This window comes from Haemaphysalis longicornis, unplaced genomic scaffold, assembly GCF_048455015.1.
Source record: "Haemaphysalis longicornis isolate Haplotype H1 unplaced genomic scaffold, Haemaphysalis longicornis Haplotype H1 scaffold_6, whole genome shotgun sequence".
Classification (NCBI taxonomy): Eukaryota; Metazoa; Arthropoda; class Arachnida; order Ixodida; family Ixodidae; genus Haemaphysalis; species Haemaphysalis longicornis.
In genome coordinates, this window is record NW_027526407.1 from 64,881,928 (window position 1) to 64,898,158 (window position 16,231).

At 48.2% G+C, this 16,231-nt stretch overlaps 1 protein-coding gene across 1 annotated transcript in view; it reads left to right on the top strand.

Annotated features, from left to right (window-relative positions):
* The first annotated feature begins 2,193 nt into the window (after positions 1 to 2,193).
* Ktub (Tub domain-containing protein ktub) overlaps positions 2,194 to 16,231 on the top strand; it is a 165,984-nt gene continuing 151,946 nt past the window's right edge. Inside the window, exon 1 of the mRNA XM_077674638.1 lies at positions 2,194 to 3,748. Coding sequence (XP_077530764.1) covers positions 3,702 to 3,748 — 47 coding nt within the window. The 5' untranslated portion in view covers positions 2,194 to 3,701. The remainder of the gene's footprint in view (positions 3,749 to 16,231) is intronic.

Genomic DNA, 16,231 nt, shown 5'->3' on the forward strand with positions numbered 1-16,231 from the left:
TGTTTTACAGAACCGAAACCGAAACCGAAACTTGTGTGATTGCTAACCTTGGGCATCGTCCAATCACGGCGCCCCTGCGGCCGCTGGTAGTTAGGTTAGGTTAGGTTAGGTTAGGTTAGGTTAGGTTAGGTCGCAGGGGCGCCGCCCCTGCGCCGCCTTAGGTTAGGTTACCACAATCACGCCGCCCCTGCGGTTTGCGGCCGCCGCAAACCGCGCATGGTAGTTTTTCTTCTTTCGCGCTTTGTAAAATAATTACCGATTTGTCAACCGGATAAACGATGAAAAGTGTGCTAATTTGAGCCAGTCTACGCAGTGCAAGCAAAAACGGGAGCTTGACAAATTCACTTCAGTGTCCCTTTAACGCCTATTACTCTTCAACTCTTCCACATCCCTCGGTCAGGTGTTAGACTTTACTCCGACTTCCGGCAACCCGCCTTGGTAGTGATTTTTGTAGCGTGAGCTACACTGGCCGAGGTTGAGCAGTTTCGCGTGTGCCGTGAAGGGCCGTTCTGCGCAAGCGCGAGGGGCATTGGATTGAATTGGATTGGATTGACTTGGATTGGATCCTGATTGAATTGGATTAAAGTGGATTGTGTTGAATTGTGTTGCTTCATAGCCGCGGCAGACGCACTGGCGCCGGCGCGCCCCCAGGTGTGCGCCTCAATTGCGCAGTAGCCAAGTCTGACGCTGCACCGGAGCCGCTTAATAGCCGTTTCGCGTAGCTCGTGAAGAGCCGTGCTGAGCATGCGCGAGGAGCAGTGACTGGACAGGACAGGACTGGACTGGACTGGGTTAGACTGAATTGGACTGCACTGGACTGGATTGAATTAGACTGGACTGGACTGGATTCCTGAACCTTAGCTCACGCTACGTATATCCTGCCATAGCACAGCTAAGCCACTACTAATTTTTTTGATGGGGCGAGGAAATCAGTTATCTGGCTTCCACATTCCTTATCCCGCCACATTTCTCTGGCAATCTGAGGTAAGATACTCATCGTTACCAAATTCATTCACACAATATCAAGTATGAGAACAATACCCTTAAAGAAACGAAGCCTTGCGTCAAACCGAGGGACATTTTTCGGGAACCGGCCGAGCAATACTTACGCACACGAAAACATTTCCGTGTACAGAACGTCGCAAAACAAAGGCCGCCTGTTCCGTAATCCTGAAATAACAATGTTTACGTTCATACCGAAGAGCGGTGCCCGCAGTTGTGAAAGTAATCAAATGGCGCACATTAATTAAGCGTATCTGCATAACGAATGAATTAATTTATTGACTGGAAAGTTGGAAGGAAAGTCCGTCAGCCAGCGTAATTTGTCACACTACCTCAGGTTTCGTTTGTACCAAATTGCTCCTCTAGGGGGCAGGGGGGATACACTTTCACAGTTCATGTTGATATCAATCCACTATATCTGTACCTTTTAAGAAATGGATTGGTCGATTGAATGATCACTCACTCACTCACTCCCTCCCTCCCTCCCTCCCTCCCTCCCTCCCTCCCTCACTCAGTGAGGGGAACCAAGCGAAGCGAAAAAGGCTGCTTTTTTTCCGAAAAGGCGCACTGACCCTGCTCTATCAAACAATAAAATGGAAGAAAAATTCCCGTAGTAATCATCGGTGTTTTACCCCCAGGGCACGTACACATTACATGCCAGGAACCCCCGGGGAGAGCAGCGGATTTGTTAGGGCGACAGCCCGAGCTTATGAGTAGCGTCTCATCTCAGCTCACAGAGCGAACTAGCGGAGCGATGGCTGCAGGGTCTAAAGCTACTGCAGGCAATTAAATCCGCGCCACCAGGAGCGTGGAAGCAAATCCGGCCTAATCTAGCTAAGCCGCTGCAGTTTTCCCATTCCTGAAAGGGGCGACGTACTTATGTGAAATTACACGCCATGCATACGGTTCGATAGAGCACGCGTCTGACCTCCGTCCGTTTTCGCGAGAACACCGAAAGGAAAGAAACACCAACGAAAACCGAACAGGGAAAAAAATATAAAATGAAGTGACACCCCCGGACTACAAAACCTCAGCCGCCGCGACGGACGCCACCGGCATTCTTTTGTGTGTCGCCTCGTCAGACCACCCTCGCGGAGATCGTTACCCGAGGCAACCGCTGTCTCCCCGGGCAACGGCTCGCTTTGCAAAAACAACACTCGCCTCGCACACGTGGTATTCGTCTAGGCCGGGGAACGTTGATCGGTGCGTCCATTACACCGTTTGCTGAGAAACGGAAGCGCCACTTTGTTCGATCATCGAGCGCGACCCGCGCCGCCACGTCCTTGTGAAAGTGACAGGAGCCGCCGTGTACGAAAAAGGAAACCTACCACACCTGGTCGCCTGGGGACAACCAACGCCCGCGCAGGAGACGGGCAAGGTCTATCGACGCCTGTTGCGGGTCAAGCTACGCAACTCGATGCTTCAATAACGCGGGTGTGTGGTGCAGGCCCGCGCCAGTTTCGGTTGGAGAGATTTGGTGTGCCGCAAGGAGGCGCACTGGCTCCACTGCTATTGACCCAACTTGCGGCGTGGTTCAAGCGACCTAGTTTAGAAGATTCACGCAGAGAAGTCTTTACCGTTTTTGGACCCGCCTGTGTCCTCCTCGTGACCAGCTGGTGCGACGTCATCCGCTACTTTTTTTACAACCACTGCGACGGCCTTGAGTTGACCAGAAGCGTTTAACGATTGCAGTTCAAAGCGCCCGGGCAGCGAAGCGGTGTAGTCTACTACCATGGTGTCTCTCGGTGAACGTCTGTGCTTTTAGAAAGAGGAAGGCGTTCTCAGAAAAGTGGTGACTAGGGAATACAGGTGCTAGGATCAATTCCTTTACATACTGTGATGCATGTCAACGAAGAGCTACCTATCTAGCAAATTTTTGTTAGTGCGAAAAGAGCAAGTAGATCTGTCATTTCCCCCCTTCCATTGCTTAGAATCCAGGATCAGCTCATTACTGACATAGCGGTCGAGGCTTGCGTGAAAGAATAGACCAAGGAAGCAACGCAACGCCAAGGTACACCACAAGTTGGCGACGAGCTGCTGTGATTAATCTCATCGCTGCTTCAAAGGTTCCTCAAGTGATCTAGCTCCCTGCACTTGGACATTACTGGTGTTCTTGACTTCGTTCAATCCAGTCGTAACATCTTCGTTACTGTACATGCTGTCTTTGCACTCGACTGATAACATTTCAACAAAGACAGTGACGTGACGTAAAAAACATCGTAGCTACAACTACAATAGCTTTAAAAAACAAAGCTTAACAGAGCGGCTGAGTTATTTTATAGTGTAAAGGCTTAAACTATCATAAAGCGGCTAGTATCAACGCAAAGAGCCCGCAGATTGCATCGTAAACGAAGTATAAGAAAAGACTGAAGTTCTTATTTCTGAATCTGAGATAAAAGGAAGTCGGGCGTGCGCGGTGACTCGGGCTTGGACTTTTTAGAGTGAAAGTTTAAATGGTTCCGTGGTTTCGTGAAGAACATAGGGACAATTTGCTCTCCGTTAAGACTAACTGACTCCAACTGCCCGCCTCCCTGTATCGCCGGAGCTCATCTGGTACGTGCAAATAAGCAGGATGACTTCTAGTCGAAGCTTCTTCAGTGACCGCGCTGCAGTGCACCGCATCTTCGACTAAGCAAACAGAAAACAGATCAGTGTTACAAGACCTGTGAGTTGTGCGGAAACCAGGGAGTCCTGCAACAATGGTGACCCGCAGTGATCTTCCGGTGTGGTCGAGAGCCTTCAGCAGGTGAGCGCCATACTTTTGTTTGTTTAGTAACCGTTGGCAGGATCTTTTCTACAGGGAGTGGGATCCCGGAAGAGCTAGCAATTTGGTTATTGTTCCAGGTAGCAGTTCACAGTGCAAAGCCGAGAAATAAATCCAACGAAGTTGCGATGCATTGAGAGGAAGTACAAACTCAAAATTTCCTTGACATGCACATATGGGGAAGCGGTGATTTTCATGCCTCTCTATTGGTTCTCACTGAAAAGTTATTTTATTTTGTCGCCGTTGACCCTGCACATAATAAACAGGGAGGACGACCACGCAAAAACCGCCGCGGTGGCTCAGTGGCTAAGCGTTGCGCTGCTGAGCACGAGGTCGCGGGTTCGATTCCCGGCCGCGGCGGCCGCTTTTCTGATGGAGGCGAAAAGCAAAAACGCCCGTGTGTACGAAATTTCGGCGCACGTTAAAGATCTCCAGGTGGTCACAATTAATCCGGAGCCCTCCACTACGGCGCGCCTCATCGTCTGCGTTGCGTCGGCGCGTTAAATTCTACAATCAATCAACGACCACGCAAAGCGTGCTGCGTTGATGCAGGTAACTTATGCCTTGTTTTAGGATGGGCTTTAGCAAGATTGGTTTTAGTATATTTGTTTTAGGGCATCCGCTTTTTAATAGACTGGCTCAGGATATGTGCCTAAGGCGATATAACTTTGCATCAGAATGAAAAAAAAAAAAAGACATCAAATCTTGTGTTTTGGTATGTCCTTTTGAAACGCTCTGCTTCTTGCGCTTAAAGTTGACACTGTAATGCCACAGTGAAAAACAAAATGGTGACTAATTATTCTATGAAAAACTCGTCTAGTATGTGAAACGCGAAAACGCCTTCTCTGAGTGAGCCGGTAACGTAAAAGCTTTTCACGCTGCATTACACTTATAGCGATCCTGAAAACGAAGGCCTCAAGTTTTACCAAGAGGAGGCGCATTCATAATATGGCTAATTTTCTGCGAGGGCGATAATACATAATGGTGATTAGTTTTGCCCGCGAGGAAACACAAGGCATATTAACAAGAGAGGAATCACGTACCTCTCAAATGCAGAGCTGTTTATGGGCCCGGCTTGTAGCCGCAGCTCGTCCGATGTCACGCTACATTTAGCCACCGCAGTGATGTGGCGTCACGCACTCAAACAGAGTCTTCGAAAAGATACCCGCTTGTCGCTCGATTCAGCCTCTCAGCTGGGAGTTGAGTATACTTAAACGAGAGGTTTATACCAACAGAACCGTTCGAAACTTCTGCAAGCGCTGACGCTTGTAATACATGTCCACATTACTTAGTGCTAAGAAAACTGCAGGTACGTTTGAGGCAAAATATATGTAATTAACCGGCAGTCGTATCGTCCATTTAGTTAGGAATGGTCATTGCGCTGGCTTTTGTGATAGTGAACGAAAAAAATTGGCCGCGTATCTGCTCCTTTCGTTGCAAATGTCGTCAAAAGACGATAGTCTTTATCGACTTTTGCCAAGTAAATGCCTCCCTTCGCTTTACCGCTCACCTCTCATGTTGTTCCTCTTGCGTCGCGCTCCTCGTAAGGTAAAGACACCAAAGGTTTAGTTAAATCATTTTAAATTTCCCGCGTTCCACTGCACCAAACCGGGTGTCTCGATGCGAACGCTGCCGTACGGCGAAGGCGCGCGTTAATCGGGGCACCCTACTTCAACGTTTATAGAACCGCGTTTCCCTACTCCACGTGCGTTGCAAGCAGAACGTGGAAACTATCTAGTGGAACCTTGCGTAACTGTTGCCGGTTGATTTCTTAAAATGGCGCCAGAAGCTATAGTGGCGCTGGCGACAGCAGGCGACGGCGGAGTGAATTCTTTTTCTGCAGTTGATGAAGTATTTAATTTCGCAAAAGTCAAGCATGTTTGAATTTTTATAAAGGAACTCTGCAAATATCACTTCTGTATTGATTTGTTGTCTCATATTTGCGTAACGGCTTGTTCTTCTTCAACAATGTTGACAAGTATAAACATTACACCGGACCAAGACGGGTAGATTTAGCTGTGACTATATAAGACTATTGCGCAGGCATTGTTTTGCTTTGGCCGGGTGGCTGAATCGAGTCACAGACAGACAGACGGACAGACATACAGACACACAGACATACAGACAGACCAAAATTTCTGGGTTTAAGTAGCCCAAGAAAGACTATCGTCTTTAAAAAAGTGGCCGCAGAAGAACAAAACGACGCGTTCGAAATGGCACAGGAAGGCTCTAGCGCTTGCGAGGGGAAAGCAAGCAAGCAAACAAAAAAAAAAGAACTTCCGCTTGTGCTTTACCAAGCAGAACAAGGAACAAAAGATAAAGAAAACGATGCGAGCTGTCCCAGGAGAAGGCGCGCGAGCACTCCGAAGGCGGGAAAATTGAATTGCATTGAACCAACCTCTGTTCAATTCATCAGGAGAGGAGTAAGACAGAGAGGGCAAGGGCGTGAGGGGTCGTAGCAAAGCGCGGAGAAGGGCGTCACAGCCCCTGCGGCGAACCACTGAATGCTCCGCCCTTTCGGCAGCTTTCACGTTGAGTGGAAATGCTTTAACGTCTTAACGAACCCCTCGCTATGGCATGCGATATCTGGAAGTTTTTCTCGCGAACAATTACCAATACTCACCGAAGTTTTCCAACGTCAATTCATCCGCGCTATCACAAAAAGTCACCACTGGCAGCTGAAGGTATAGCCCGACGCAGGAAGGCAACGCGTGCTGAGTATGAACGCTGCAGATTCCTTTTTAAGGCTGAACAGGCTGAGCTTTTATGGTTAATCCTCTATAAAAAAATATAGGCGGTCATCGTCACAGTGGTGAGCACCATTTTTGCGTCAGTACACCACCGGTGTGCTGCACGCGTCTAGGACTTCGTGGGAACCGCGACCGCCCAGAATCGACGCCGAGTACAGCGTAGCACACAACCAACGAATTCCTTTTATTGAGATAGCGGCCCAATGTATAGGCGCCAAGTCATCCTGGCTACAAAAGCGCTCGATGTACAATTGCCCCTTCCGGGTACTAATGGTGATAATGGCCCCATACAGTCTCTATATAAGATACTCTCTTTGCTAAAGACGCAACGTACCCGACTTCACATATGAAGAAGGCGTCATCACACTTGTCTGAATCAACTCTCACCGTCATAAGTGCTCCACACGCTCAAGGTAACATGGGTCCACCTACACAGTCTCAACTGGTCATATTTCCCGCAAATACTTAACGAACAGATTACACGCACCACCTTAAATTATTTAGGATGTATTTGACAGCACCCTTTCTAGCGGTACAACACCACACCTTAAAGTTTTGCAGTCCATATCATCCTCTTGTTTGCTTCCGTCAGGCAAACATATTCATCAAGGTATTTCATGGTAGTGAGTACTTGCTGTGTGAAATTTCAGGCGATTGAACAGTTTTGGTGGCTGGATGTCCTGCTGCAGCGAAATCACCCTGATCGGTTGATATGCAGTATCGCTGAACACGTCTTGTAGGGATACTGTAGGAGAAGATGGTAAAGAAGAAAACGACCGGATTGCTATAAGAGGTCACAATCGCACCATTAGACAAGTCTGTGTTGTCGGTCTCTGCGAAGCAGATATCTCAGCGGAAGCCGTAAAACCCGGTCGCCCATCGTAGTACTCTTCAGGAGAATATGCAAGGGAGGGAGAGTAAACATTTATTTGAACGAGAGTGTACGAGGTCGGTATGTGAACAGCCTTCTATATCCAGGAGACCGCGAGCCTGCGCCGAATCTAGGGCTCGTTGCACCAGGGATTCTTGATCTTGCGGCGCCGAGCTGGTTAGACCAGACTCCCACTGCTCAAGGAAGGGGCTGTTAATGGGTTGGATGTAATGTGGGCAGGACAATGCCAGATGGTACATCGTACCACCTGCATTGTCCTGCCAGATTGTCCTGCCATATTGTCCTGCCGGATTGTCGTGGCATTGACTGCCCGCACTACAACTCACCTGACGGCACGTCGTACCCCCCTGTGAGTTGTAGTGCGGACAGCCCGCCGAGAAGAGGGATCGTGATGGCTTCGAGAGGATTCTGGGATTGCAAAATGTTTCTGTTTGCAGTATTCGGAGTATGTATGCTTGCTGGTTTGATTGTGAGGGGTGTTAAGGAGGATATGTTCTTTTTATGGGTATGTAGTGTGAGAGCCTTGAGTTGTAAGTGAAGTCGATAGGTGCTAGACTGCTGGATGAAGATTCGGTGCCAGTCGGGGTTTTCTGTCCAGAAGTTGGGAATTCCCGGATATGACGGTCGCGGTGCGAGAGAACAAAAAAATTATCCTTGCAAGCAAAGAGGCAGGCACTTTGTGAAGGCAAATCCATCACCAGTCGGCACCACTCCAGTCCTTGGCACTCAACGATTACAGACCGGACATATATGCTCGGTAAACCGCACATGCATAAGCCGTAGTTTCTTTTTATACGCAGTTAATCCAAATCCCCGACTCGGTTTCCCTCTAACCTAATTCATTCGGATAAACCGTAGTGCCGGTTACTATGTACTTGCTTCGTGCCCCCGTCAGGTATCGTTTAACGAGGTTTCACTTACTCTTATGACAAAAACAATGTGGTGAAAGGAGATATAGTCTCGACAGACATATACTATTACACACACGGGACCACACAGAATAAAATAAAACTCGCCGTGGTGGCTCAGTGGCTAATGCGTTGTGCTGGATTTGATCCCGGATTTGATCCCGGCCGCGGTGGCTGCTTTTCTGGTGGAGGCGAAAAGCTAGAACGCCCTTGGGTCGACATTTCGGCCCACGCGAAAGATGCTGAGGTGGTCAAAGTTAATCCAGAGCCCTTCACTAAGGCGTGCTTCATAACACAGGTGTAGCTTCGGCGCATTAACACCCCCCCCCCTTTCCCCAAAATTTAATGGCTTAAAATAAAGTGTAAGGCTTCCACATTCTCACACGTTAGCAGTGTTTAGTGTGCCGCAGCTTTAGACAGTATTATACCTTTCAAGCTGAAGAGACGAAGCGTGTCTATGATATGCTGGATCTCGAAGGTATGCACGCACGAGCAAAAGTTTACGGACCACGAAAGCAGCAATATTGGGTTATTTGTCTGCCGCACTGCAGCTCGAGGTACTATGTGAGGTATTTTACATTACTTCAGTAACTATACGACGTCTCGATGCACACGGTAGTTTGTCGGGCTGCTATCGGAAGAGAAATAGCCTAAAACTGCCATTTTTCTGGTCCTTAAACTTTTGCTCGTGACTGTACATGCTGGCTGACCTTCCTTCTTGGATCCACTTGCGGTCTAACACTGTCCAAAGCTAAGTTCTCTCCGACTTCGTATTGCTGAGCTTACAATGCGGGCCACACCCTCCCGTTCTGGCCGCACCTTTAAAGAATTCTACCCGTACGCTTCTCCTTACTTACCATCATGCACCTCTACACCTCCATTGATTGCTCCGTCTGCGGAGGCAATGCAACAAAAATAACAGACTGACGTCACCAAGAGCCAGATCAATTTCCAGTTGCAGCTTTAGCCTCCTTGTCTCTTTACCCATTTTTATTCTATATCCCCATCCCCCTGCGACGCGATGGTTTGAACGAGAATAAATTTTTAATAGTTCGTCTCGGCGTAGTGCAGGAAAAACGTCGATTTCGTTTCTTCTTCGCGTATTTTTATGAGATCTTTCGGTTGCGCACCGCAAAGTATGTAGTTCAATATTAACATCTCAATAATTAATACTTCTTTTGTTATAATTTTATTACCGCTACGTAGTGTGCCTTAATCTAGACTGTTGTCCTGAACACGTGAAAATATTTTGAACGTTTGGCTGGAAGGATTAAAAGGGCAGGAAGGGGCCAAGGCAACAAGATTGATTGCGGTTGCTCTATTGCGCTCGGCGATTAATCAACATAGATGGGGGGGGGGGGGGGTGCACGTAGGCTTGGTAACTGCGGACGGTTGAGTCTCGGTCGGCTAATGTTTTATTGAAACACATTAAGGACGGCTTTGCGGTCATAGGGGTGCCCGTAGTTTGAAACTTGATCGCTGTGTTGATGTCGAGTTTAAGGCTAGGTCGCAGCATCAGAAATTAACACTGAGGGCTAATACCACTTTCACACAGCAAATCTTATGTCCCTCGAAGTGAATGACATTAGCTGTTAATGATATTTGGTTTGGCCGTGAGGGTCTACACGGCGAAACAAATGTCGTTTGAACGTGATAGCGGTCACAATTAGGGACATCGCAAAACCGCAAAATTAGCCTTCAAGTTCATCTAGAAAGTTTTCATAGATAATATGTTTAAAAAAATAACAAATAATTTTTAAAATAAAAACAGGAAAATCACCGCTTTAGGTGACATCAGTAGACATCACAAGCCGAGACAAGTCCGCGAAACATCCGCATTACGGTAGCGCGCGCACCGGGGATGAGATTTTCTTTTTTGTTAGTACTATGTTTGTCTTCCTTTACTTGAAAAACATAAAAAGGAAAATAAAATTTTACTAACAGTTTTTAGAAACAGTATTCTTTGGTGTATTACTGAGCTTTTTTCTCTACTGACGCGCCACTGCTGTCGAGGCTAGTCATTTGGCTACTGAATGAGCTACCGGACCTTTGTTAGCCGCTAAAGGCCATTCGCCTCAAATGACATTCGGCATTCTCGTGTAGCGCTAAATTGATGACATTTAGAGCGAATGACATTTGCTCAGAATATCATTAGACCTGCCGTGTGACAGGGGTATTAATTTACCAAAACCACCATTCGAGCTTTAAGGCACGCTGCGTAATGAAGGGCTACGGAGCAATTTAAAAACCCCTCGGGGTTTCTAATGTGAGCCAAAATATTGGAACATGGGTGGGTTGGCTTTTCGCCTCTGTAAGAGACACAGCCCAAGGGGGCAGGAATCGAGCTTGTGACCTCGTGCTCTTTGGGGGTACACCTTAGCTACCGAACCCCGGGGTGCACGCTAATGCAAGTTACACTTCCTGTATTTGTTACATCGGAGTCTGTTGCATCCTGAAGTCATCGGAGCCGAAAGCGTGAAATCACTCGTATTTATTGTGAAAGGGCATTCTAAAATCTCTGACAGGGATTTTTTAACTGACCAGCCCATTGATGCCGCGAAGGTTTTAAAGCGAAGCTTTCTATGATTGACTGATGGTGTGCGATGTCGCGCTATAAGGCACTGCAGGAAAGCCAAGTTCACTCAATGCGTCTCATAAAACGATGATGATTACAACAAGCGAGCCACATCGAGCTCCCCAATAAAGAAAGAAAAAACGCTTCCCGTGGTAAGAATCGAACCTGGGTCCCTCGCGTTATGAAGCTGACGTCCATGTGATTTTCGTCGTCCCGACATGATCGAAGAATTTTGGATTTTGGACTTTGGCTTTGACTTAAGTTGGACAAAAGAAAGGTTCGCGTTTTAACCTTCTTTCTGTTAAAAAAGGGGGATTTAAGTTCTTTCGTAGACACTCGGCTTAATGACCTACCTCAAAATGCTTGGGGAAACTTCTGTTGTTGACAATTGTATATGAACTAAGTGGTGCGGAACACACATCATGAATATCGATATAATGGGTGACTGCTTCGGCGCTAGAAACGTAGGTTAGCAATATTAAAAAAGCGGGAAGATTTGACTCAGCAAGTGTACTATATCCACATGCCAGTGAAGCGGCAAGGTTTCAATGCTTCACGCCGCGAAATAAATCGGGGGGGGGGGGGGGGGGAAGGGGCGGGCGGCATAGAAAGACATAATTACAGAATAGGAGTAGGAGTGGAAAAAAAAAGGCTGGCGATTACGGTACTTTCTAATGCGAAAGTGGCGCAGCGTGAACTGCAGAGTCTTGTCAGCGACGGCGTATAGCTGCGGCTTCCGCGGCGCGCACCTCTGGATTCTGACGTCGGCGGCGCTGAGCCCCTGCTCGGGCAGCACTTACTTGAATTCATGAAGTGATCGCGTCATCAGTGATCGCACAATGGCGCGCGCTACTCTGGCGTTATCTCGTAGCGCGTTGCCGCCGCCGAGCGCGTCTCGCAAGGCACCCTCGGCATACCGCCCTCCCCCTCACAAGTTCACCGTTCTCTCTTCCCCTGTTTTCCTGGTCGCTCTAGCGTAGCTTATTTAGTGGCTCTAGGTCGCTCTATCTTAGGTGTCCTCTTTCTCTCGGTTACAACGAGGCCGACGGCGACGGACGACGCGAAACCACAGGAGTGGGCGCTTAAGAGCTGCGCTCTTTTTAAAAGACTACATGTTGCACGCCTAGATTGCAACATCACACACTTTGAACAGGTAATCCAGGTAATACAGGAACCTAGAGTCCTAGATGTGCCCAAGTTTCGGTAATGAAAAGTTCCGTACTCTCTGGCAGTGCAATGGGGACTTGCAGACCATGATAAGTTTTTTTGAAAAGCCACGAGGATTGCGCAGAAGGGCGACACACATAGGGAAGACAACAGGACGAGCGTAGCTAACAACTGATTTATTCAAGGGCTGACGCCCCAAATATCAGGCAAAATAGGCGTATGCGCCGAACATACATAAGCAAACGCCTAGAAAACATGTTCCATCGTCACGCCCTGCAAGCAGGACTAAAGCTGCAACTAAGCATGCTAATGATGTCAACAACAAATACAGATGATTAAAAGAAACATGTGAAGCAGAGGCGACAGCCTTGTCACTTTCCAGCAACTTTTTATGACGTCATAGAATCTTGTTTGTGCTTTTGTTTGATTGTAGGGTTTAACGCGCCGATGCAACGCAGGTGATGAGGCGCGCCGTAGTGGAGGGCTCCGGATTAATTTTGACCACCTGGGGATCTTTAACGTGCGCAGAAACCTCGTACACACGGGCGTTTTTGCTTTACGCCTCCATCAGAAAAGCGGCCGCCGCGGCCGGGAATTGAACCCGCGACCTCGTGCTGAGCAGCTCAGCGCCTTAGCCACTGAGCCACCACGGCGGGTGTTTGTGCTATTGACAGCCGCTTTACACTAATTCATCGCTAAGGACCATGCCTGGACGATTGCACGGGGGTCTCTAGTTCAGTTTGATTGCATCATTTGAATTCTGACCTGCACGTAACACAATGAAAATTATGTTTTTAGTGCTGGCCCTTATGACGTCACTGCAACCAATACCACGTCACTGTAGAGCGGAATTTGAAAGTTTTTCAATAATTCTTGAGGTTTTGCGGTTACAAAAACCTCTTTCGTGGCTGGAATGGAGGCGAATGAGGCACTTAAGCCTCGTTCTTCTAAATTACACACAATTGGGTTTGTCTTCATGGCCCCTTTATACCACATGTTTATATTGAAACCCTGGTTATAACGCAGTCATCGCAACAGAAAACTGGGTTTCCTATGAGCAATGCTTCGTTAAAAGAGGGGATATATGCTTTCAATGAACGTTAGTGGGAACCATAAAACGCTTCTTATAAAGCGAGATTTAGAATAAAACAGCATCGTTACAACAAGGCCTAGTTCACTCTATTACCTTCATGTCACGTTGTGTTCCACCCTGCTTAGCTTGAGTTTCGCTGTCAGGTCGTTGATTCCTCTGTCATAGCAATAGGTAAGACACGAAAGTGAAATGTGCAGCGAAATCTGCCGCTGAGCAGGATTTGCGGGTCGTCGGCTGTCTTATGGGTGTGCTCGGCGAGCGACGTCCTGCTGTTAAAATATAAAACCCGAAAACAAACAAACTTAAATATAACGTACTCTTTAGTACTAAAGGTTGCTTCCCCGCAAGAAGACCCTGTGTGCAGGGTGCACCCTTTACAGGCCGCTTGCTTCGTTGTACTAGCGTCGCTTCCGTGACGGATATGACGTAAGTGAAATCGTCGTGAATCCCGCAATAAGACACTTCCGTGTTAAAAGACATATTCCAGCAAGGTGGAAAATATATGACATGTCCTTTCATCGTCGCTCCCCACTTGAGCATTTCATAAATGCGCAGTCGCGTCGCGCGGAACTCGATTTTTCAGAAAACGAACACAGCGAAACGGTAATTCGATTTAAAGTTTTCGTTTCACTTCTCTCGCTACCTCGCACGTTTCATGACATGCGCGAGGTTATTGCGTTTCTCCGGCGTGTAGACAATGACAGATTGAGATTGCGGGATGGAATACATTAGAAGCGAAATTGCGAATGCAAATTTTGTGCGGGGGGGGAGGGGGGGGGGGTGGGGAGTGTCGGCTCCTGCCGGCGTCGATCGGCCTGAAGTTGTGCGTTTGAGACTGGTTTCCCGGCGGAGGATTGAACAAAGGCTGCCTTCCTTTTCGTTACGCTCCTAATTTGCATTCTGGCGAAACTTCTGCACCGATTGTTCCCACGTCGGGTGTCTGATCCCCGCGACCCAAAGGCCGTGCTTGATGCCTCGGAAGCTTGACACCTGCTGTCGGAAAGTTTCGAGACTAAACTCTGCGGATTTCTCTTGAGCAAGTTTGGAGGGGTTGTTGGGAAAAGCCCCTTTCATATTGCGTTCTGGTGCTATTTGTGTGGTTACCCGCCGTGGTGGCTCCGTGGCTAGGGCGTTGCGCTGCTGAGCACGAGGTCGCGGTTTCGATTCCCGACCGCGGCGGCCGCTTTTCTGATGAAGGCCAAAAGCAAAAACGCCCGTGTGAACGAGATTGTGGCGTACGATAAAGGTCCAGAGTTGGTCAAAATTAATCCGGAGCTCTCCACTACGGCGCGCCTCATCGCCTGCGTTGCGTCGGTGCATTAAACTCTACAATCAATCACGTGAGTTACCATTATTACACCCCCTAATTTTGTGATTTGCCTTCGAACGCTCGTATTGACTTCTCATAACCCTTCGACGCGTAAGCATACATATGATCAAACTGCAAAAAATTCATGCCACTAGTATAAAGCATTACTATGAAGTACAATGAAGCTTTATTGAGGCGAACACCGAACAGGAGAGAACAAATGAGGGTACACGGCGAAAGGTAAAGATGGCGTGTGATGCCATTGGGGTGTCGCTCATGCGCAGTAAGGGAGTGCGAAAGCTCGGGCGCGAGGCTCAGGCTGGGGAAGGCGCCGCTGATCTTGGCAATGCGCCGGTAGAGAACAATTATAAGAGAAACTTCGGTTGACATTGCGGAGAGGAAAGCTTTGGAGAGGAAAGCTGAAAACGCAATTTTAAGATGCCTCCCTTTTTGCTTACATTTTACGTGCCCTCGCCGCATCCTGCGCCTTCGCACGATTCCCTGTCGTCCGTTCCATCTGCGCCTGTCAACAATTGGATGCCGATTGGGCCGCGCTGTGACGTAAGGCTTCGTTGGTCAGGCCTTTCGCCACCGTTGCTGTGACGTCGTTGCCGGTGACCTCCCGAGAGCGTCAAAAATCCTCGGGATTTTTGCTTAACTTCTCGCAATGCACGGATGAGAAGCGGGGCTTCTTCTAAGCGTTTTTCCTCCGTGGTGGAAGGTAGGTCTTTACGAGATGCGCAAGCGTAGGCAGCAAGAGCGAGCAAACGCAAAAGAAGAGACGACTTCCTGGGAGGGGAAAGAGAGAGAAATAGATAGATAGAGATAGATAGATAGATAGATAGATAGCTAGAGAGAGAGAGAGAGAGAGAGAGAGAGAGAGAGAGAGAGAGAGAGAGAGAGAGAGAGAGAGAGAGAGAGAGAGAGAGAACTTTAGCAGGGAAGTTTCTAACTGCGCAAGTGTCCCTGCGCTTTTCTTCACGGGTCCAGCGCACAGCAGCTGGGCAATGCGGTGACCTCCGCTACGCGGCGCAGTTATTCTTTTAGGGAGGGGTCTCGATGAGTCTTGATGGGTTTTGATCGTAGCAAGGTTGAGGTCACGTGGGTCATGTGCTTGCACTCCGCCGAGATGGATGTTTATTTCTGTAGGATGTGTTGAAGGGAGGCAGCTGAGTTGGTGCGCGAAAAAAAAAAAAAACTGTGGTTGATTCCTCTGTCATAGGAATCGGTAAAACAGGAAAACTAAAAGTGCAACGAAATCTGCAGCTGAGCATGATTTGCGGATCGGCGGCTGTCTTGTGGTGCGCTTGGCGAGCGATGTCCTGCTGGCGGGTCGGTTCTGCAAAGGTGCGCTGGCGCCATTTCCTTGACGGATATGACGTCAGTGAAATCTTGATCTAGCCTGGCATAAAACACTGTCGTGTTAAAATATAAAACCCGAAAACGAACAACACTAAGTATAACGTACTCTTTAGTACTAAAGGTTGCTTCCCCTCAAGAAGACCCTGTGTGCAGGGGCGCACCGTTTACCCGCTTGATTAGTTGTACTGGCGTCATTTCCGTGACGGATATGATGTCAGTAAAATCTTTGTGTTTCCCAGAATAAAACACTTTCGTGTTAATAATGACATCTAGATTCCGAGTGAGGGGGATTGAGTTTGTAGCCTGCGGTATGTGGTGGAGTGTTGGCTTGAGAGTGAGACATGTGGTGGTAGGGAATGTTGTTTTCTGTATCGATGATGGGCAAGGGTGTCAGAATAGCTGAGGAGGC